Below are 22,453 nucleotides of genomic sequence, written 5' to 3'. Positions count from 1 at the left end.
GGCGCGGCGCTGAGCATCGCCCACGAGCCGTGTCGGGGTCCCGCCGAGCCCCCCGCGGGTGGGTGCCCCCGGCATGGACGGCCGTGACTTCGCGCCCCCGCCGCGGCTGCTGTCGGAGCGGGGCAGCCTGGGCCACCGGCACGGCACGGGGCGCGTGGCGGGGTCGGCGCACGGGGCCGTGCAGCCCCCCGGACACTTCCAGCCCACCAAGTACTTCCCGGCGCCCATCTCCATGGCCACGCACACAGGTCAGAGGGGTCGGGGCGCCCGCGGTGTGGGGGGCCGGGAAGGGCTGGGAGGCTCGGCACGGCCCCGGGAGCTCGGCACGGCCCCGGGAGCCCGGCCTCCCTTTGTGCCGACCTCGCTGTCACCGCGCCGCTGGTTTTGGGGTGAGGGCTCACGCACACGGGGGACATCCCCCCACGCAGCCGCTCCGCCGGCGCGGGAGGAGCGTGACCCCGGGCTGCGCCGGCGAGATCCCGGAGCCGGGACAAGGAGGCGCGTTCGGGGCGAACAAGGAGGCCGTTATGCGCGGGGCCGTGGGGCGGCGGTGGAAGGTCACCGAGCCCGGGCTCGATATTCGGCGCCGAAGTGTCAGGGTGCGAAGGGGTTCGCGGCGCGTGTTCGCCGCGGCAGCTGCCGGAGCTGGACAAAGCGCGGCACACGGCCGAGCTCGGCACGGCCAACCAGCACCGGCGCGGGGTCACCGGATCCGGCATCCGCGGCGAGCTGCCCGCGCGGCTTTGTCTGCGGCATGTGCTCGGCTGCGGCCGGGCAGGGCTGAGCCGGGCTGCGCGGCGCCCGTACCGGGCTTCGCTGCACGGGGGCTTGGAGGGCGCAGCCGGCGGGGAGCCCCCTGCGCTGCCGAGCTCCGGGATGGAGCCGGAGCGGGAGCCGTGTGCCGGCTCGGCGCGGCGCAGCGCCGGGCCCCCCGCTTCCCGCCGGCGCAGGCGGTTGTCTGGCCGCGGCACGGCGGCAGCGCCGGTTATTGTCGCCGCCTTGATGAGCTGTGAATACTAATAAAATTATATCTGCTTTAATGGGATTACAATTAGTGCGTGGATTAGGGCGGGGGGCACGGCCGGGCCGGCGCGGGGGGGTGGCAGCCGTGGGGGTTCTTGGAAGGAGGTGGAAAGCGGGGGGCACCGGGGGGTGCCGGGGAGGCGGCGCCGGATCGGGCCCGCGGCCGGGGCGGTTTCGCTTTGTGCCGGCGGCCCCGCTGCCGGGACCACCGCCGGGCTCGGGGGGCCACCCTGCCTTTCCCCAGCTTTGTTGGGTGAGGAGTGCGGATGGGGGTTTGGAGCCCGGCCCCGGGATGAGGGCTCGGCTGCTCTCCGGCTCGCGGTGACCGTAGGGGGGATCCCGGAGGGACGCCAGCGCCGGGGTGCTGCTGGCTTCCCTCCGGCTTCCCTCCGGCTTCCCGCCGCGGCCGCGTCCCCGTGCAGGACCCTCACACCCGCCGGGACCTGGGCGACACATGGGAGCCCGAATGCACCGGAGGTTGTTAAAATAACATGGATCCGGCTAAAAATACCCCGGCAGAAACGCGCCGAAAAAAAAAAAATTAAAAAAAAAAAAAAAAAAGAGGAAAAAAAAAAAAAAAACAAAAAAAACAGAGAAGCCAAACCCAACAACAGAACGAGCTAAAAATATTCCGGCTTTGGCAGGGCCGGCGCAGCCGGAGCGCTTCCCAGCGAGCTGCGCTCTGAGGCTCCGCGCGGCCGGAACGCTGCTGGGGCGGATAAACCGGATAATTTAGTGGCCGGCACGGTGCCGGCGGGAGCGGGGTCCCCATCCCCGGCACCCCGAGTCCTCCCGGCGTGGCCCGGCCGCGGTGCCGGCAGCCGTGGTAGCGTGGCGCGGTAATTAACGCCGATGATTGATAATTACCCCACCCAGCGCACGGAGCCAGCCCGCGGTTGGCCGTGGCGGGGCGATGCCGGTGCGGCACGCGGCACCCGGCGGGCACGGCGGGGCTCCGGCCGCGCTCCCCCAAATGGCTCCCGGCGTGGGGCCGGACTACACCTCCCAGGAGCCTTTGCCGGGCCCGGCGGCCGCCCTGGGAACGGGAGATAAAACTGTTTTCCTTGATTTTATTAAAGCCGTAACTCAGGGCCGCGCGTTCGTGGAACCGAGCGCTCCGGTTGGCGTCGGGTTTGGCACCGGCACCGCCCGGGGAGGGGGGCGTGGAGACCCCCGGAGCCACCGGAGCCCACCCAGGCAGGGTGCAGCCCCTGCACCCCCAACTGTAGCGGGACCCACTGCCGCGGCACACGCCGTGCTGAGCTGGGCCGGGGGTCCCGGTGCCTCTGCCACAAACGGAGGGTGGGAAACTGTGGCAGAGGCCTGTGCGAGGCACGCTGGGGCCTGGCCGCAGTTTTTGCCTTTGGGATGTTTTTGTGGACTAGTGGAGAGTTGTGACTGTGTTAGACTGTGTCACCGTGGCCGAGCCCTCAGCCAGGAGCAGTGTGGCCGTGCCGGTGTGGTGTGCGGCTTGACCCTTGGGGTGTGTGTGTGCATCCCGGTGTGCGTCCCAGTGCTGCCCCGCATCCTGGCAGTGGCAGTGTTGGTGTTCATCCTGGTGCTGGCGCACAGCCTGGCCATGACAGTGCAGGTCCCGGTGCATCCCAGGGTGCATCCCAGCAGCTGGATATGCTCCCAAACCTGTCCCCCCCTTGGACCGTGCCGCAGGCTGGGTGCTGTGCAGTTCCTGGCACGGCTTTGAGGGGGGATTCAGGTGGTGATGGTGGGATGCAGGTGGGGACGGTGCCCCTGGCTGGGTGGTGACACAGGGCCAGGTGCCAGTGCTGCAGCCGCTCTGCATCGCTGCTTCCCTGGAGACGGGATCAGACAAGGGGCTGGAGGCCACGCCGCAGCTCCGGCACAGCTCCGGCGCAGGGGCTCCCCGCTCCCCCCAACCCCCCGTGCGGCGCATTGCCAAAGTAAGTGTCAAAGTTAAACCAGATCTGGAGATTAACTGGGCTACTCCTTGGTAGCCGTGGGGTGCAGGGGCCGAGCATGGCCGGTGGGAGCAGTGGGATGTGCAGAAACCCAGAGCCCGCGGAATTACCCCGGCTCTCGTGGAGTCATCCCTGAGTGCCTCCACTGTTCCTTAGTCATGAGCTGGATCTAGGCAGAGATGTTGCTACGTGTCAGGCCTTGGGGGACGGGCAGCTCCCACCAGCCCTTGGCACTGCTCGGGGAACAGTGGGGTTGGGCTCCACGTATAATTTTGGGGCCACTCTGGGTGCCCCCGGCTCCTCGGGACCCCCAGCTCTGCCTGTGCTCTGCCTGCCCCACAGCATCACTCCAGGGCCGGTTCTGACCCTGCCTCGTGCTGGGGCCCCCCAGCCCTGAGGAACGTGGGGGTGGACGAGTCCTCCCTCCACCAGGACCCACATGTGTGAGGCTCACAGGAACTGCACAGGGCACCCATGGACCCACATTTTGGAGGGTTCCTAGGAAGGGTCCATGTGCATGGCATTCATATGACATCAGGAGTGGGGTGGGACATCAGGACCCCCGGGACTGGACACTCCCTGGCTTCCCTGTGCTCCAACAACGGTCTTCCAAGGCACGTGTGTGTCAGGTTGTGCCCTGGGTGTGCAAATCATGCTCAGAGTGTTTAAGTCATGCATGCAGGGAGCGTGCACTGAGCACATGCATGTGCCAGCTGTGCCAGTGGTGTGTGCCAGCAGTGTTTCCCAGCTGTGCCAGGACTGTCCACCACCCTCGTGAGTCCTTTGCACATGTGGCCCCAGTGAGTGTGTGAGCACTTAAGTGTGCAGTGGCTGTGGCCAGCACAGCTGCCAGTGGCATTCCAGAGGGGATAACCCATCACACAACACTGGGATCACCCTCCTGGCCCCTCGGGCATGTTCGGCAGCATTTCACCATTGCAGCGTTCATTTAGTGCTGTAACAATATGGATTCAGTTGGAATTACAGCACCGAGGGAGTCAGAACCCATTTATTCCCTGTTTGCCAAATTTTTAAAGGGGCCGTGTGGGTTGTGAAGCACGTGGGGGGCTGCTCATCACCCCCTGCCCAGTCGGGGGGGGTCCGGGTTGTCCCTGCCAGGGCTGCAGCCAGCTCCCAGCCCTCTGCCCGTCACCTCAGCTCCACTAGGAATGTTCCAGCCCCAAAATAGCCGAGGGAGAAACCCAACCCTATGCACGTCCCCCCCGCCACCGTCCTGGGTCTGTCACTGCCTTGGGGATCCCAGAGGAGCCGTGGGCTGAACCCCCCCCCAAGGACCACAGCCCCCTCTCCATATGCTGGCCCTGAAACTTTCTGCCTTCCCAACACATTCCCATCTGTGCTGCACTTGGAGAGGGGGCGAGGAGCAGCTGGAGGGAAGGGAGCACCTCTTGTTGCCCCCTTCTGAGTCTCCCCAATGCCCCCCGCCCCTCTCAGCGCCATCGGTGTGGCCGTGCTGAGACCTGGCACACTTGTCACACGTGTGACCCTCTGCGGATTCAGAGCCAAGGGAAATTTCGTGCCGGAGCCGGGAGCGATGCCGGCGGGGCTGAGTCACAGCACCGGCCTCGGGGAGCCCAGCCAGGGAGTTCCCAGGGTGACGCTGCCGGGGGGCGGTGGGGGGGCCAGGCTGGGACCCCGCAGCCCATCTGTCCCGTGCTGGCAGCCCGCCCCACAGTGCTGTGCCCGTCCCGGCGCGGGGAGGAGCCACGGCACTGCCGGCTCACCGGTGACACGAGTTGTGCCCGGTCTCGGGGACCGGCAGCATGGGCTGCTCCGGCTCACCGGTGACACGAGTTGTGCCCGGTCTCGGGGACCGGCAGCATGGGCTGCTCCGGCTCACCGGTGACACGAGTTGTGCCCGGTCTCGGGGACCGGCAGCATGGGCTGCTCCAGCTCACCGGTGACATGAGCTGTGCACGGCCTCAGTGACCCGTCCCTGTCCTGTGCTGCCATCACCGTGGCTGGAGGGGCAGAACCAGGGGGCTGCTCCCTGCTCCTGCTCAGTGCTGAGCGTGGCAGAACATGAGTGTGCAGGGGGCCACGGCGAGCGGGAATGTGGGATCGAGCGGGAATGTGGGATTGGCAGTGCTGGCCACGGGGCCAGCGCGCCAGGGGACCCGTGAGTCAGCGGGTGGGCGGTGGGGAGCGGCGGCCCCACAACCCTCCCGGGACACCCCGGCCCCGCCGCCATCGGGGTGGGGTGAGGAGGTATTTTTTTCCAGCCCGTTTCTAAGCTTCCAGAAAAGTCTCATTCTGGAAACCTCGGCTTCCCGCCCGGCACGCTGCCGGCTCCACGCCTGCACGGGGTCCCGCGGCACGGCCGGGGCTGTGGTGTGCAGGGTGGGTTTGTGCGGGCAGCACCAGGCAGGGATCCCCCGGGACACGTTGGCACAGCAGGATGTGCCCACCCATCCCGGTGCGTGTCCGGTTCTCAGGGATGTGGGTGGGATGCGGCCGTGCCCCCGGCCCACGCGGCCCTGCCCGGCTCGGCCTCGCCACGGAGGAAGGAGCGAAGCTGCCTGAAACCACATCCCGACACTCATCCCAGAGGCATCCCGGTGGGATTAGCCGGGGAGCGTGGGCCGGCTTAGAGAGCAAAGCATCGCTTCCTGCCCCGGCCGGGCGGGCAGCCAGCCTGCGCTTCGCGCCACGCCACGCGTGCCGAGCCGTGCTGAGCCGTGCCGAGCCATGCCACGGCTGCTCTGGCACACACAGACGTGGGGAGCGGGCCCACATGGTGAGGGGCAGCAGCTCCTCCATCCCAGCTCCTCCATCCTGGCTCCCTCCATCGCGGCTCCCCCCATTCCCACTCCCCCCACCCGGCCGCTGGCCACCAGCTCCGAAGTTTCCACCATGATCTCACGGCTTGGCCGGGATGGGAGCGGGATGGGGGGCGGGATGGGGAGCGCCGGCCATGGGCCTCCCCAGGGGTGCTGGGGCCCCCCCGGGCTGCGGGGGAGGCAGAAGGGTCAGGGCCAGGGCTGTCCCCCCTCCCTGTGCTCACACACATGTGCACACACACACCCCACACATGTGCACCCATGTGGCTTGGCACAGCCCCTGTCTCTGGAGCTTGGGATTGTCCCAGCACTGGGAGCAGCCTGTGTCCCCTGGTGGGGAGCAGCAGTGTGGGGAGCCACACGCATGTGCAGAGCCCCCCACGTGCTGGCACACCTGTGTGAGTGCTTAGGGCGCGCACAGGGCAGGGCTCTGGTGCCCTTCGCATGGCTCTGCTGTGCCTCGCACACTCTGGGGCACATCGGGGCCCTGTGGGGCTGGGGGTGTCAGGGACAGGAGTGCATGACGGGTGTGACCGCACAGGGGACGTGGGGGATCACAGGGAACATGCACAGGCAGCATGTGCACGAGGGACAGGGTGACACGAGAGACACAGTGACACGAGGGCTGTGAGCACAAGGGATGTGTGTGCACAGGAGCTGGGTGTGCACAAGGGACAGTCCCACGAGGGACACATGTGGCACGAGGGCTGGGTGTGCCATGGGGATGCACCGGTGCAGCGTGGGCTGCACAGCCCCGTGGCAGCCGTGCACACCTGTGTGTGCACAAGGGAGTGAGCTTTGCTGGGTCATGCGAGCAGGGCCTGCACAGCCCCTGACTGCCCTCAGGCCCCCCAGACTGTTGTCAGCACCCCTGACTGTGCCCTCTCCCTGCAGCCGGCAGCAGCCTGATGGGGAGTGCCCCCCCCTCCTCCTTCATGGGGGGCTTCCTGAGTGGCAGCCTGGGCTCGGGGGGGCCCAGCCACCCCGCTGGCCCCGCCGCCTCCCCCCCAGAACCGGCCTTCTGCGGGCCCCACTCCGGCACCTCCCAGATCTGGTTCTCCCACTCCCACGAAGGTGAGTGGGCACCGGGATGGGGATGGCTGTGGGTCTGGGGTGGCTGGAGGCAGTCATGGCTCGGCCCGGTGCCGGTGGTCACGTTCTGCCAGTGCCACGTGTATGGGATCCAAACCCCCTGGGTCAGTGGCTTCTGGGTGATGAGGGTGGGTTTGGCCACTGTCGTGCCCCAAAACACCCTGGGCATCCACATGGAGCGGGCTTAGACCCCACAGTTGGGGTTCAGGGGGGCTACAGAGGCTCGTGCTGGGCTGCAGAGCTCCAGCTGAGGCCGGGCCACCTCGTGTCATTGGTGATGATGAACCCGGACAGGGACTCCCCTGTTGGGGCAGGTGACAGTGTGGGGACCCCGGGGGCAGCCCTGGTCACACCGAGTCCCCGTGCCCCCCCACGCGCTGGTGTCTCCGTCCCGCTGGAGGAGCGGGAGCGGGGCGGCGGTGCTGGCGCGGGGCCCTGGCAGCCTGCCCGGCTGGTAGTTTGACCGGCTGCCAGCTGGCTCCCGGCGTTCCGGGGGGGCACGGGGGGACGGGGACGGGCAGCGCACGCGGCTGACGGACAGCCCGCCCGAGCAGTGCCGAGCCGAGCCAAGCACGGCCACTGCTGACGCGGGGCTGGCGGGGGGCTCAACCCCACCCCCGGTTCCCAGAGGGTGGGAGGGGTCCAGCCTGGGGGGGATCACGGGCTCTGCAGAGAGCTCCCAGCTGGAGCCGTGCAGGTTGGGATGCTGAGGCCAGGTGCCACCCCAGCCCCTCTGACTCTATGTCCCCAGCCCCGGGATATCCCCGCTTCTCCGGGAGCTTGGCCTCCACCTTCCTGCCCATGGGCCACCTGGACCACCACGGCAATGGCAACGTGCTCTATGGCCAGCACCGTTTCTACGAGAGCCAGAAAGGCAGGTACCGGGGCCACCAGGGACCCCCATGGGGGCATATGCCCCCAGCCCGGCAAGGGTGGGGAATCGGTGCTGGAGCAGGTGGTACTGGGGCAGCAGGTGGGGGTGGGTACCAGTCCCAGCCCTGCTCCTGCTTTTCACGGGGTTCTGATGGGGGACATGGACCTAATGAGCCCAACCTTTCATCCCAATCCTCCCACCATTGGCACGGCCGCCATTTGGGTGGGGGGTGTGCACGGGTCTCACCCATCGCCCTCCCCTCCAGATAACTTCTACCTGCGGAACCTTCCGGCGCAGCCCCCCCTGCTCCCCGCCAGCCACGGCTTCCCCGGCATCGCCCGCGCTGCCCCCGGGCCCCCCGCCGGCTCCTGCAGCCGAGAGCGGGACACCGGCCCCCTCCCCAAGACCCCCAAGGACTACGAGCGCTTCCTGGCTGGCAAGGAGAAGGGGGGCAAGGGGGACCCCAAGGAGCGGCTGCCCGAGGAGGACCCCAAGGAGCGGCACAAGGCGGTGCTGCCGGTGCCGCCCGAGGGGCACTGCAAGGAGGGGGTGCCGCCGCGGGGCTCCGGTGACGGACGCCCCAAACCCCTGGCCTCGTGCCTGCTGGGGGCCAAGGGGCTGGACGGGGACGGTGCCCGCGCCGCGCTGCCCAGCTGTGCCGGGAGCGCCCTGCCCCGCGCCGCCCGCTGCGCCCCCAAGGAGCGGGAGCCGGGGGTCCCCGAGGCCCCCCAGCCCTACGGCGAGGCGGTGGAGCGGCGGCAGATGCTGCACCACGCCGTGTCCTACACCGTGCCCGCCGCCGGCTCCTTCCCCTGCCTCCCGCTCCACGCCGGCCCAGAGGTGCTGTGCCCGCTGCCAGAGCCCCCCGCCCGCGAGCTGAAGCTCAGCGGGGCAACGTTGGTTCCCTCCGTGGGACCCCCGACGGACAAGAGCCGCTCCTTCCAGGCGGAATCCGGCGGGATGGAGCGCGGGGACGGCAAGGAGCGGCACGCCGAGGCGGGCACTGAGCCCTACGGTGCCCCCTTCCACCACCCCCTGAAGGCCGAGGGGCCGGCGGAGCGGCGGCTGGACTGGGGGACTCCGGGCACCCGGCTGAAGGGGCTGGAGTACCTGGGGGGCGGCGCAGCCGAAGGACCCCCCTTCTCCGGCCGGTGCCCCGCGCCCAAGGCGGGTCTGGAGAAGGGCTACTTCGAGGTGCCGCCTGCCCCCGACTGCTCCCGCGCCCCCCGGCCCGACCCTCTGGGCGTCCGCGTCGGCCCCTCCTGCTGCACTTTAGAGAAGGGCCCCCCCAAGGAGCCCCCGGCCCAGAAGGTGGCTCGGATCCGGCACCAGCAGCACCCCGAGGCGGAGGCGGCCGAGGGCAAGCGCAAGCCCCTGGAGTTGGGTGGTCTGGGCTACGGCGGGCACCCCCTGCCCCCCTGGGGGGTGCAGGGCCAGGGGCCCCCCCTGGCTGTGGCAGAGGAGCGGAAGGGGGGGCCCTACCTGGACCCCTTTGGCGCGGGGCTGGTGCGGGCGCAGGAGGTGCCCAACGCCCCCGACGAGGTGTCGGCCATGAAGAACCTGCTCAAGTACAGCAACGGGGCGCTGCTGGGGGGGCAGAAGGGCCCCCCCTTCGTGGGGCTGGGCAGCGCCAAGGGCAGCTGCGCCCACCAGGACGCCAAATTCCCACCGGGAAAGGGTCAGCCGGAGCTGGAGCGGCCGGACTGTGCCCGCGGCCGGGAGCACGAGGCGCTGGGCCCCGGCGGCACCGAGGGCGAGGTGCGGCAGCCGCCCGTGGGCATCGCGGTGGCCGTGGCGCGGCAGAAGGACACGCTGGGCCGCCACGAGCCCTACGGCACCGGTGGCGCCGGCGGCAGCGGGCGGCAGCGGGCGGCTGCTGGAGTCAAAGGTGAGGGCTGGGGAGGGGGCCGGGGCGGCGGGGGCTGGCAGTGCCACGCTGATGCCACCGTGGTGTCCCCGTGGCAGCAGGCACCGCGCGCCCCGTGCACCTGATGGAGCTGGAGGCGGAGGAGGAGCGGGGCCGGCTGTGCGAGGAGCGCCTGGGGCTGCCCGGGAGGGACATCCTGCTCCAGTGAGTGATGGGGACCAGGGGTGCTGCTGCTCGGGGATGGGGGAAAATGTGCGGTGTGTGCTTTTCAGGGTGCAGGTGTGGAAGATAGGGGTCCCTGGAGGTGCTGGGGGGCCAGGGGACGGTGATGCCAACGCTGCCCCCACACTCTGTGTGTCCCCTTTTCCCGCAGGGACAACAAGGACCTGGTGGAGTTTGCCCGGATGCACCCATCGGGGGGGTGTCCCGGGGAGCTGACGCCCCATCTGATGATGACGGGGGGCTCCTCGCTGCCGGCGGGGCAGCTCGGGGGGGACCCCGCTGCCCACGCCCACCCTGCCCACACGCACTGGCTGCCCCGCACCCGCAGCCCCTCCATCTGGATGGGGGGACACTCCTACGGTCGGTGCCGGGTTTGGGGGAAGCTGGGTGGGTGCTGAACCCCAGCAGTGGGGTGCTGACAGACCCCTCCTGTCCCCACAGGCATCGGGCACCCTGCCCTGCACCAGAACTTGCCCCCTACCTTCCCTGCCTCCATGCCCAGCGCCATGCAGCCCGTGTTCCCCCTCGCCCAGGACCCCCCTGCCCAGCTCGTCATCCTCCCCACGGAGCCTCCCACCCACGGCACCCCCCACACGCTGGGTGAGCCTGAGACCCCACCATGGGCTGGGGAGGGAGGTCCTGGAGGCTGGGGGGAGATAGAGAGGAGGGGAGGTACTTGGGGTTGCAGGGTGGGAAATGGGGTGTCACAGGGGGTGCTTTTGGGAGTTCATGGCTAATGGGGTCCCTGGGGGTACTTTTGGGGGTTCAGGGGAGGGGTATGGGGTCCTTGCAGGTGCTTTTGGGGTTCAGGGCTGGGAGATGGAAGTCTCTAGTTGTGCTGCCAGGGTCACAGCACTGGGGGTCTTCACTGCTGGGGTCTGTGGGGTGACCCTGAAGAGGGTCTCCAATTGCCCCCCTTCTGCTGGCAGCTGACGTGATGGACCAGGCATCGCTGTGGCCCCCCATGTACCCGGGCCGGGGTCCCAGTGCCCACCTGCAGCACACGGGGCAGCTCCCTGTGTACCCACGGTCGCAGTTCCTGCGGCAGCAGGAGCTCTATGCCCTGCAGCAGCAGCAGCAGCAGCAGCAGCAACAGCAACGGGCGGCACAGGCCCTCGAGATCCAGCGCCAGGTGCACGGCCAGGTGCCGGGGGGCTGGGGATGGGCTGGGCTGGGCTGGGATGGGATGGGATGGGATGGGATGGGATGGGATGGGATGGGATGGGATGGGGTGGGATGGGATAAATGGGACGTAGGGCTGGCTGGAGGCTGCAGGGTGGGATGGGGGTTGGCATGGAGGGTGGATTATGGGACTGGCATGGCAGATGTGGAGGACTGAGGGGGTGGGGACAGGCAGTGGGGCCGGGACTGGACCACGGGGCTGGATGGGGAAGTGGGATGCAGGGCTGAGATGTGGGGCAGGATGTGACACGTGTCACCTCGTTGTACCACGCAGCGGAAGCCGGAGGAGCAGCCCCTGGAGCTGGAGGAGAGGGGTCCCGAGAAGCCCCTCAAACCCTCCCACAAAGCAGTTGCCTTAAACCCCCCGGCCAAGGGCCTGACCTCGGCGGCCCCCGCGCCCCCCAAGCTGTCCCCGTGCTGCCACTCGCCGGCCCTGCGGCACCCGGCCAAGTGCCCCGTGACGCTGCCCACGGCCCCCTGCACTTTACCCGCCTGCCCCGCCGCCAGCCCCGCCGTGGCCCCCCGCTCGCCGGCCGCCAGCCCCCTGCCCGCCCCCAGCAAGGGCGGCGACGGCGAGGACGCGCGGGGCGAGGGGCAGCCCCCGCGCCGCTACCCCAAAGCCCTGGAGCCAGGTAGGACCGCGGGGCCGGGCCGGGAGGAGGGCGGCGGGGAAAGCCGGGGCGTCCCCGCTGATGATCGCCGCTCCCCGCAGACCTGCCCCCCGGCTACGGCTACCCCGCCACCGCCATGGGCTACCCCGCGGCGCACTCGGCCGAGCCGGCAGACCCCGACCCCGTGCACGCCGGCTCCCCGCCCGCCGAGCCCGAGCAGTCGCGGACCTTCAGCCCCACGGCCGAGGCGCTGCGGGAGCCGGGCCCCCCGCGGGAGCCCCCGGCCGAGGGTCCCGGGACGCTGCTGCACCGGCATCACCTGCTGCTGCCGCCGGGACCGCTCTGCGGGGAGCGGGCGGCGGCGCCGGCCGGGGCCGGCACCGAGGAGCCCTTCGGGGGGCACCGGGAGCTGGATCAGGGAGCAACGGAGCAGTCGGACCAGCATCACCCAGCGCCCGAGGGGGTGGGCTCCCCGCTGCCCCCCGCTGCGGAGGAGGAGGAGGAGGAAGAGGAGGAGGAAGGCGACAGCGATGGCTCGGAGCCAGAGGGCAGCTGCAATGAGGAGGAGGAGGAGGAGGAGGATGGTGACGTCCCCAGCGGGCACCAGGGCTGCAGGGGTGGGCTGGAGGCGCTGATCGCCGCCGGCATCGACTTGGGGGAGCTGCCAGCACTGGAGGAACCCGAGGAGACCCCCCCAGCGCCCCCTTCGCCTGCCCCCCACCCCTCAGGGATCCCGGGCATCGCCCTGCTCAGTGAACTCGCCGACCTGGAGCTGCGCCGGCGCCGCTGTGACCTGGCCAGGGAAGGTGGGTGACACCCGGTGCCCCCAAGTGTCCCCGGCATGCCCTGGTGACTCCCAGCACCCCTGTGCTTGCAGTACCCTCCAGTGCCTCTGCCCGGTGGGACTGGGGGGCTGTGCTGTGCCGTGCCGTGCCGTGCCGTGCCGTGCCGTGCCGTGCCGTGCCGCCTCCCACTCGCAGCCAGGCTCGGCTCCAGTGCTGGCTCCAGGCAGGCGCCGGGATTCCCTCCCAGCTCAGCTTCCCCAGGGAATCCCGGGGCCCCAGTGGGAATGGCCACACAGCCTGGCGCATCCCCAGCCCTGCGGGCGGGAGGGAGGGAGGGAGGGAGTGAGGCGGGGGACCCAGCGCTGGGTTCAGGTGGGGACAGCGTGGGGCCAGGGGGTGCCTGTGGGGTCCCACTCCCGGTGGATGGGGTGGTGGGATGGGCACGAGGCCAGATGGGGCAAATCACCATGGCCCTCCCAGCCAGGGGTCTGCTCCTGTGCCCCTCAGCCCCCAGGAGCCCATGCAAGCTCTGGGATGTCAGTCCTTGCTGACGCCCTGCCATGCCCACAGGTGAGGATGAGGAGCTGCTGGCCTTCAACCTGCAGAACCTGGCCACGGTGGCAGCCGCCTGGTCGCTGGTGGAGGCGGCAGGACGGGAGGGCAGCCCCCCCGCACTCAGCCCCCTGCCCGTGTCCCCCCCGCCCCGTGCCCGCGTCCCCCGGCGCAAGTACACCTGGACCCCCAAAACCAAGGCCGTGAGTGTCTCCTGGAGGGAGCGGGAAGGGGCGTGAGCTGCGCCCAGTCTCAGCCCTGGCTTTGAGGCTGCTGGCACTGCCAGCTGTGCCCAAGCCCCCCCTGGCCCCCCAGGTGTGCCCGCTGAAGGCGGCCATGGAGCAGCTGAACACGCAGGAGGTGGAGGTGCGGATGCGCCTGGCCGAGCTCCAGCGCCGCTACAAGGAGAAGCAGCGGGAGCTGGTGAGGCTGCAGCGGCGCCACGACCACGAGTACGTCCCGTCCCCGTCCCTGTCCCCATCCTGAGCCTGGGGACAGCGCTGACAGTGCTCTGTGCAGTGAGTCTGGGCCTGTCCTCGCCCTGGGGCTCTGCTGACGGTGCCCCCATTCTCCAGGCGTGACGAGAGCTCCCGCAGCCCGGCGCGGCGCGGGCCGGGGCGGCCGAGGAAGCGGAAACACTCCAGTGCCCTGGGCAGGGCCGAGAGCCGCAAGGTCAAGTGAGTGACTGGTGCCACGTGTCCCCCCTTGGCCCAGGGGACAAAATTAATCTGCAGGTTTTATGTCACAAAACGTTAGTGAGAGAGGGGAGGGAGGGGGAGGAGGGAGATGGCAGCTGGGGCGTGCAGGAGCCAGCCAGACTGGGGTCTGGATGCTTCTGGAGGATGCAGGATGAAGCTGAGGGGTGCAGATTCCATCCAGGGGTGCAGGATCCCCCCCAGGGGGTGCAGGGTTCCCTGGGGGCCCTGTGAGCACCGTGCCCACACTGTGTCTCCCCAGGGCAGTGAAGACCAGCCTGTCCCTGCTGTGTGCCGAGCTGAGGGGGGACCCTGAGCCCCAGAAGAAGAGGAGCAAACTGGCTGGAGGCACCTTCAGCAGCCTCCAGGGCTCCCCGGTGAGTCCCATGGGGTCTGGGGGGTGTGTTCTACCCCCAACCCCCGCTGAGTCCCCCCAGTGTGGGGTCCTCTGCCCTGTGTGGTGACTCGTGGGGTGTCACAGCTGAAGCAGAAGGTGAAGGGCAAGGGGCTGCCCCCCGGGCTCAGCCCCTTCCGCCGGAGGGACCCCAACCCCGCTGCCCGCATCCAGAAGAAGCTGAACCGGCCCAAGGGCTCCAAGGGCTCCAAGTACCAGGGGCAGGACCCCGGTCCCCGGCAGCCCCCCCACTTCAGAGGCAAGGCGGGCACAGGGATGGGGTGTGGGAGAGGGGTGGGGTGATGGGGTGAGGTCCCAAATGAGGCATGGGGATGGGGATCTGCTTGTGAGCTGCTGTGGGACAGGGCGTGGGGATGTGGGATCTGGCGTGGGGATGGGATGTGAGGTTGGGGTTGGGGCTCTGGGGTCTGGCACGGGACTGGGGTTCAGGGTCAAAGTTGGGGGTGCAGAGTCCAGCCATGGGTCTGGGGGGCCAGGACAGATGGGGGGTGCAGCTTGTGCCAGGGGGTCACACACGGCCTCAACTCACCCAGTTCTTTACTGGGGGTGCAGGGACCAGCCCTGTGTGTGGGAGTCCCTCACCACTCTCCTCCCCCCTTGTAGATGAGCCTGAGGGTGACACGGACAGCGAGGAGGGGGATGAGGAGCCAGGGCTGTCACTGCCCACAGGGCCGGTGGCTGTGCTGGGGCCCTCCCCATCCTCCGTGGTGAAGATGGAGGCCAATGAGAAGGCCAAGAAGAAAAAGGAAAGGCAGGGGCTGCTAGGTAATGGGATTTTCTCTGGGAATGCTGGCAGGCACAGGGGCAAGGACCCTGGGGGGCATCTGCTGGGACTGGGTGGGCAACTGTGAGGTGCTGCAAGCCTGGGCCTCCACGGGGCCCCCTGAGCCCTGTCACCTGTGGGGTGCCCTGACCCCTCTCCCCGCCAGGTCCGTGCCGCCTGGGCAGCCCCGAGGGCGAGGTGAAGATCAAGCGGCGGCCGGTGAAGCCGGGGGCAGCCGGGAAGCTGGAGAAGGTGCCGGGCCAGCGGAAGGTGGGAGGCTGCCCCGAGGGCAGCAAGAAGAAGCTGAAAGCCAAGGCCAAGGAGAGCCTGAGGCCCCCAACCCCCGGCGGCCCCAGCCCCCCGGGACCCCCCAGCAGCCTCTTTGGGGGCACTGACCCCCGGCTGTTGGGGCCACGGGACGAGGGGGCCCGGCTGGGAGAGAGGAGCAAGAAGGGCACCCGCAAGAGCAAAGGGCTGCAGGCGGCCCTCAGGGTGAGTGGGGCTGGCCTGGGGGCACCCCTGGGCTCGGGGGCAGGGGGATGTGGCATCTCCATGGGCTGGGGCCACCAATGAGACCAGGGCATGCAGAGGTGGGGTTATAGGGGGGTTCCAGTGAGACCCGTTTTTGGGAGTGGTTGTGGGGCACTGATGGAACCATGGGGTGCAGAGGGATGGGGGCAGGTTTTGCGCAGGCTGAAGGTGCTGGTGGAGTTGGGGGGGTGCCCCTCAGGGTGGTGGGAGGCCCTGGTGACCCTGGGGTGGGCTGGGGTCACACAGAGGGGTCATTGGCCGGCCCTGACCTCCCCTTGCGGCACAGCGCAAGAACGGGGCACTCTCACTGGCCCTCTCCCCCCGGAGCGCCAAGACCATCCTGAGCAAGGGCAAGAAACTGGCCAAGGTCAAGAGCAAAGTGGCCACCAAACAGGTGAGACCCGCGGGAGGTGCCCCCAACCCTGGCACGGTGCCGTTTGCCCCCCACCCACCCCAAGCCTCCTCCTGCAGTGCAAGGGCCGAGCTGTCAGCAAACTCCTGGAGAGCTTCACCGTCGAGGATGACTTTGACTTCGATGACAACAGCAGCTTCTCAGAGGAGGAGGAGGAGCTGGGAGGCTGCCTGGCAGGGGGGGCGCGCGGAGGGGTGCCCCACGCCTGCGCCATCCAGAAGGAGGATCTGCGGGACGGGCTGCACATCCTGATCCCCAAGGAGGACAGCCTGCTCTACGCCGGCAGCGTGCGCACCATCCAGCCCCCCGACATGTGAGTGGAGGCTCCCGGGGCTCCCAGACATTTGGGGAGGGGCCCAGCCGTTTGAGGGCTGCACCAAGGTGGGTGCTGAACCCCTTCTGTGCCCCCTCCCCAGCTACAGCATCATCATCGAGGGCGAGCGGGGGAACCGGCAGCACATCTACTCGCAGGAGCAGCTGCTGCAGGAGGCGGTGAGTGGGGTGGTCGGGGTGGGGATCAGGGTGAGGGGTCAGGGAGGGAGGTCCCGGCCCCCACAAACCCTGACACGCTGCTTCCCCCAGGTCCTTGACGTTCGGCCGCAGTCACGGCGGAGCCTTCCACCCGGCACCCGCGTCTGTGCCTACTGGAGCCAGAAATCCCGGTGCCTCTATCCAGGGAACGTGGTGCGAGGTGAGGGGGGCTGGGGTCAGCCGGTGGGGCGGGCGCTGCTGGGCATCCCCTGCCCGCCCCAACAGCCCCCCTGTGCCACAGGCTCCTCCAGCGACGAGGAGGAGGAGGACGCCGAGGCCGTGCTGGTGGAATTTGATGATGGGGACACGGGACACATCGCTGTGTCCAACATCCGCCTGCTGCCCCCCGACTTCAAGATCCAATGTGAGGGGCGGGCTGGGGTCAGGGGATGGGGGGGCTGTGGGGGGAGCCCGGGGCCGCCCTGACCCCCCACTCCCTGCAGGCACCGAGCCCTCCCCGGCACTGCTGGTGTCCAGCTCCTGCCGGCGGGCGAAGCGGGCATGCGGCGACGTGGGCACCCCTGGGGCGCTGCCCCCCGCGCTCTGCCCCGACCACGGCCCCCAGCCCCCCCGGAATTCCGGCAGGAAGGCGGCCGGCAAGGAGAAAAGCGGTATGGAGGGATAGGAGCAGAATCACCTGCCGGGCTAGGATGAGGGGGATGGTGTTGGGATGGGGGAAGGGCATTGGGATGAGAGAGTCTGGGATAGGGGAAGGATGCTGGGATGTAGGGAAGTGTGCTGGGGTGTGGGGAAGGCTATTGGGATTCAGGGAAAGGTGCTGGGATGTGGGCAGGGGAACAGATTCATGGAGGAATGCAGGGATGTATGGAAGGTTGCTGAGATGCAAGGATGAGCTTAAGGGGGCTGGGAATATTGGGGTGCAGAGGAAGGTGAGCAGCTGGGGTTGGAGGAATGGGTGGCACGACGGGGGTGGAGATCAGCCCCAGAGCATCCCTCCCTCCCTGCTCCTGTGCCTCCTGACCCCTGTGTTCCGCAGGCAAAGCCATGGAGGGGCTGTCGGGGGGCCGGGGGCCGGCACTGGGTGACTCGGCGGCCGGGCGGCGCGGAGGGTCCCTGCTCAGCTGGGCCGCCGTGGCACAGACCAAGCGGAAGGCGGCGAACAAAGGCTCGGCCGTGCTCCAGAACCTCTTCCAAGTCAACGGCAGCGCCAAGAAGCTGCGGGCCAAGGAGACCCTCTTCCCTCTGCACCACCACCACCACCACCTCGCCGCCCCCGTCTTCGGCAACGCCTTCGGCGCCGACTCCTTCGGCCGCATCGCCAGCTCCTACGGCTCCTTTGGCGCCGGCGCCGGGCTGGTGCTGCCGGCGGCCCAGAAGCTCCTGCGTTCCAAGAAAGCCGAGCGGCTGGAGGCCGAGGTGGGCAGGAGCGGGCGCAGGAAGGCGGCGGGCAGCGAGTTCCTGGTCAAGCTGGACCACGAAGGGGTGACATCCCCCAAGAACAAGACGTGCAAGGCACTGCTGTTGGCCGAGAAGGACTTCGGGGCCAGGCTGGAGCGGCCGCTGGGCAGCCACGGCTACGGACACGCCGGCCTGGGCGGCCGGGAGCGCAGGGGCCGCGCGGCCGCGCACCCGCTGCCCGTGGGGCTGGCGCTGCGCAAGTACTCGGGGCACGGGGACTTCGCCCTGAACTGCGACAGCGACTGCCACAGCTCCTACTCGGACATGGACGAGGACGAGGACGCGGGTGGCCTCGGCGCCGACGTCCCCTCGCGCTTCATGACGCGCCTTTCCGTGTCCTCCTCTTCCTCGGGCTCCTCCACCTCGTCCAGCTCTGGCTCCATCTCCACGTCCAGCCTGTGCTCCTCGGACAACGAGGATTCCTCCTACAGCTCGGAGGACGAGGACTCGGCGCTGCTGCTGCAGACCTGCCTGTCGCACCCGGTGCCGGCGCTGCTGGCGCAGCCGGACGCGCTGCGGCCCAAGGGCGCCGCGCCCCAGCGCTGCTTCCTGTCCAAGGCGGCCGCCACCGGCCCCAAGGCCAAGCTCAAGCGCAAGGATCCCCTCAGCTTCGCCAAAGCCAAAGACTTCTCCCGGCGGCAGCGCCTGCCCTCGGTGGAAAACCGGCCAAAGATCTCCGCCTTCCTGCCCGCGCGCCAGCTCTGGAGGTGGTCGGGGAACCCCACGCAGGTAAGGAGCCCCACGGCTCTGCCGTGGCACAGCCGGCACCCGGCTCTTGGCACTGACCGTGCCCGCCGTGGGCACCCACCTGGTGTGGTTTGGGGGGAAAGGAGCAGGCACAGCTCGGGGCAGGGGGCAGGTGGGTGTCTGTGGGCAAGGGACAAGGTGCACACTGGGGACGTGTCAGGTGCCAGGTGCTGCAGGCAGAGCCCGGGCTGCTCGGGGTGCTGGGGACACCAGCTGTGACACGTGTCATGTGTGACGTGAGGGTGCTCAGTGCTGGTGGCACTGGCTGCAGGGTCGGGGAGGGTGCTGGTGGCACGTGGGCAGCCAACGCAGGGAGCTGGTGACACCAACTGCAAATGGCAGCACAGGGAGGTGGTGACACAGCTGCGTCCCTTGAGCTGGTGACAGCAGCCGTGTCCCTCATTCTGCGAGCCCCCCGCGCTGGCGCCGCTCTCGGCGTCCCCCCGCGGTGTCCCCACGCCAGCAGGGCGGTTTGGGGGTCCCTGTGCCAGCGCCGAGCCCGTGTCCCCTCCCCAGCGGCGCGGCATGAAGGGCAAGGCGCGGAAGCTGTTCTACAAGGCCATCGTGCGGGGCAAGGAGACGCTGCGCGTGGGCGACTGCGCCGTGTTCCTGTCGGCCGGGCGGCCCAACCTGCCCTACATCGGCCGCATCGAGAGCATGTGGGAGTCCTGGGCCAGCAACATGGTGGTCAAGGTCAAGTGGTTCTACCACCCCGAGGAGACCAAGCTGGGCAAGCGCCAGAGCGACGGCAAGGTGAGGGCAGGGCTGGCTCTGGGGACAGGGAGCCACGCGCCAGCTCAGGTGGCCACACGTCACGTCAGGTAGCCAGGTAGCGTGTCGTGTGGTCGTGCATCATGGCAAGTAGCCACATCAGGCATCAGCCACACATCAAGACATGTATCATGGCAAGGAGCCATGTAGCACATGAGGTAGCCACGTACCAGGGCAAGTAGCCATATGACATGTCTGTACATTGGTGTGGCATGCCGTGCCAGGTAGCCGTGTCCCATGTCATGTAGCCGCGCATGGTCATGCACCACATCAGGTAGCCGTATATGGTGTCGAGTAGCCACATATCTACATCAGGTAGCCACACACCATGCCAGGTAGCCAGGTGTCTCGGACCAGGTGGCCCTGTCACTGGCCAGGTGGCCCTGTCCCACAGCAGGCAGCCCTGTCCCACACCAGGCAGCCATGTCCCACAGCAGGTAGCCACATCCCCAGCCAGCTAGCCACATGGCAGCCCGGGCAGCGGCAGTGACGGCGCCTTGTCCCCGCAGAACGCGCTGTACCAGTCGTGCCACGAGGACGAGAACGACGTGCAGACCATCTCGCACAAGTGCCAGGTGGTGGGGCGGGAGCACTACGAGCAGCTGACGCGCGGCCGCCGCTGCCAGGACCGCCAGGACCTCTATTACCTGGCGGGCACCTACGACCCCACCACGGGGCGCCTGGTGACCGCCGACGGGGTGCCCATCCTGTGCTGACCCCCGGGGTGCCCACCCTGTGCTGACCCCTGGGTGCCCGGCCCCCGCTGACCCCCGGGGTGCCCACCCTGTGCTGACCCCGCCCGGCTCTTCTGCAAAGGGCGACGTGGGGACACTGGGGGCACATTGGGGGGTGTGGGGGGGGCTCCCCTACAAGCCATAACTTTCCCTAGTACCTCTGACTGTTTGCCAGCAGGTGAAGCAGAAATCAGGTGTGTTGTTCTATTTATTTTGCCTGTAAATATTGTATTTCTTCCGGGAAGTTTTATGGAAAAGCGAGAAAGGGGGGGCGGGGAAAAAAAACAAAAAACAAAACACCAAACCCAACAACAGCAAAAAAAAAAAAACCAAAAAAAAAAAAAAAAAAAAAAAGAAAAAAAATTCACAAAAAAATAATAATAATCCTCGGGGAAGGGGGTGGGGGGTCGTTTCTGTGCACTGTGTCCCCCAGCCTGGGGGGACGGGGACAGCGGGGAGCGCTGTACAGAGGGGGCCAGGGCGGGGGCTCGGCCCCGGGGGGGGCCCAGCGCCGCCGTCCCCAGTGCAATAGTGGGGTGACCGCGGGGGCGACACCCCGGGGGGACCACGGGGACCCCGCGGGGCCGGCGGACGCTGGCCCGTCCCGCCGCCGCTGCCTGGAAAATATGTACAGGGGCTTTTCCAGTGTAAACACTAAAAAACATAAAAAATCCCACAAAACAGGATTAAAAAAAAAAATAACCCGAAAGGACAAAAAAAAAAAAAAAAAAAAGGAGCAAAGGGTTAAACAAAGGTTTTATGAGCCGCCATTCCTGTAAAGGCCTTTTACTATGGAACTTTTTTATGGATAACTTGGCTTATGAATAAATATATGAACCGTTGCTGGCGCCGGCTCCGCTCTCGGCTCTGCCTCAGTTTCCTCGAGCACCGGGCCTGGAACCCCCAGTTATGGACTGGGGATGGATCCGGGATGGATCAGGGATACAGGGATGGATCAGGCATGGATCAGGGATGGATCAGAGATGAATTTGGGATGGATGCAGGGGTTGATTAGGGATGGATCAGTTGGGGATACAGGGATGGATCGGGGATGGATCAGGGATGGCTCAGAGGTGGATCAGGGATGGCTCAGAGGTGGATCAGGGATGTATCAGGGATATAGAGGTGGATGAGGGATGGATCAGTGATGGAACAGGGGTAGACCAGGGGTGGATCAGTGATGGATCGGGGGTAGATCAGGGCTGGATCAGGGATGTATTGGGGCCGGATCAGGGGTAGATCAGCGATCTATCGGGGGTGTATCGGGGGTAGATCAGTGATCTATCGGGGGTAGATCAGCGATCTATCGGGGGTGTATCGGGGGTAGATCAGTGATCTATCGGGGCCGGATCGGGGGTAGATCAGCGATCTATCGGGGGTAGATCAGTGATCTATCGGGGGTGTATCGGGGGTAGATCAGCGATCTATCGGGGGTGTATCGGGGGTAGATCAGCAATCTATCGGGGGTGTATCGGGGGTAGATCAGTGATCTATTGGGGGTGTATCGGGGGTGTATCGGGGGTAGATCAGTGATCTATTGGGGGTGTATCGGGGGTGTATCGGGGGTAGATCAGTGATCTATCGGGGGTGTATCGGGGGTAGATCAGCAATCTATCGGGGGTAGATCAGTGATCTATCGGGGGTGTATCGGGGGTAGATCAGTGATCTATCGGGGGTAGATCAGCGATCTATCGGGGTCTATCGGGGCCGGATCGGGCCCTGCTCGCTCCGGGCCCGTTTCCCGCCCCCACGTGGGCTCGGACGGACGGGCAGCGCTCCCTCGCCATTGGTGGAGCCTCCACCAATCAGCGGGGGCCGAGCCGGCAGCCGGGCTCCCATTGGCTATCGGGGCGCGCTTTTGTTCTCGGCTCCAGCGCGCGCCGCCCACGCCCGGCCGCCAGGGGGCGCTGTGGGCGGGGCCGAGCCCGCGCGGGGCCGAGCTGCCCCCTGGCGGCCGCGCCGCGCCACAGCAGCGGGACAGGGACGGGACAGAGGGACACGGGGACAGAGGGACACGGGATTGGGGACAGAGGGACACGGGGGGACAGAGGGACACGGGATTGGGACAGAGGGACACGGGACTGGGGACAGAGAGACGGGGAGGGGGACAGAGGGACACGGGGGGACAGAGGGACACGGGGGGACAGAGGGACACGGGACTGGGGACAGAGGGACACGGGATTGGGACAGAGGGACACGGGACTGGGGACAGAGAGACGGGGAGGGGGACAGAGGGACACGGGGGGACAGAGGGACACGGGGGGACAGAGGGACACGGGATTGGGACAGAGGGACACGGGGGGACAGAGGGACACGGGGACAGAGGGACACGGGATTGGGGACAGAGGGACACGGGACTGGGGACAGAGAGACGGGGAGGGGGACAGAGGGATGGGGAGGGGGACAGAGGGACACGGGACTGGGGACAGAGGGACACGGGGGGACAGAGGGACACGGGACTGGGGACAGAGGGACACGAGATTGGGACA

At 68.0% G+C, this 22,453-nt stretch overlaps 1 protein-coding gene across 1 annotated transcript; it reads left to right on the top strand.

The window, feature by feature from the left end:
• On the top strand, positions 1–20,818 carry BAHCC1 (BAH domain and coiled-coil containing 1). The gene is made up of 26 exons (XM_021534196.2): positions 1–248; positions 6,656–6,835; positions 7,605–7,727; positions 7,993–9,615; positions 9,693–9,798; positions 9,968–10,176; positions 10,258–10,416; positions 10,746–10,960; positions 11,273–11,630; positions 11,711–12,415; positions 12,965–13,149; positions 13,262–13,398; positions 13,522–13,623; positions 13,904–14,018; positions 14,123–14,294; positions 14,660–14,821; positions 14,986–15,311; positions 15,637–15,744; positions 15,822–16,075; positions 16,179–16,254; positions 16,345–16,453; positions 16,535–16,657; positions 16,737–16,904; positions 17,291–18,441; positions 18,976–19,212; positions 19,740–20,818. Exons 1-26 carry the CDS (start codon positions 74–76, stop codon positions 19,944–19,946), a joined length of 7,485 nt encoding a protein of 2,494 aa, XP_021389871.2. The 5' UTR covers positions 1–73; the 3' UTR covers positions 19,947–20,818.
• The last annotated feature ends 1,635 nt before the right edge of the window (positions 20,819–22,453 follow it).

Source organism: Lonchura striata, chromosome 19 (genome assembly GCF_046129695.1).
Source record: "Lonchura striata isolate bLonStr1 chromosome 19, bLonStr1.mat, whole genome shotgun sequence".
NCBI classification, from domain to species: Eukaryota; Metazoa; Chordata; class Aves; order Passeriformes; family Estrildidae; genus Lonchura; species Lonchura striata.
Note: the sequence above shows the minus strand (reverse complement) of the source record. Positions and strands in the feature narration are given on the sequence as shown.

Excerpts from the sequence above, each read along its gene's own strand:
- BAHCC1 (XM_021534196.2), top strand. The coding sequence starts at position 74 with ATGGACGGCCGTGACTTCGCGCCCCCGCCGCGGCTGCTGTCGGAGCGG. Across the intron at positions 14,822-14,985 it reads GGAAAGGCAGGGGCTGCTAG|GTCCGTGCCGCCTGGGCAGC; the intron begins GTAATGGGATTT and ends TCTCCCCGCCAG. Across the intron at positions 18,442-18,975 it reads GGTCGGGGAACCCCACGCAG|CGGCGCGGCATGAAGGGCAA; the intron begins GTAAGGAGCCCC and ends TCCCCTCCCCAG.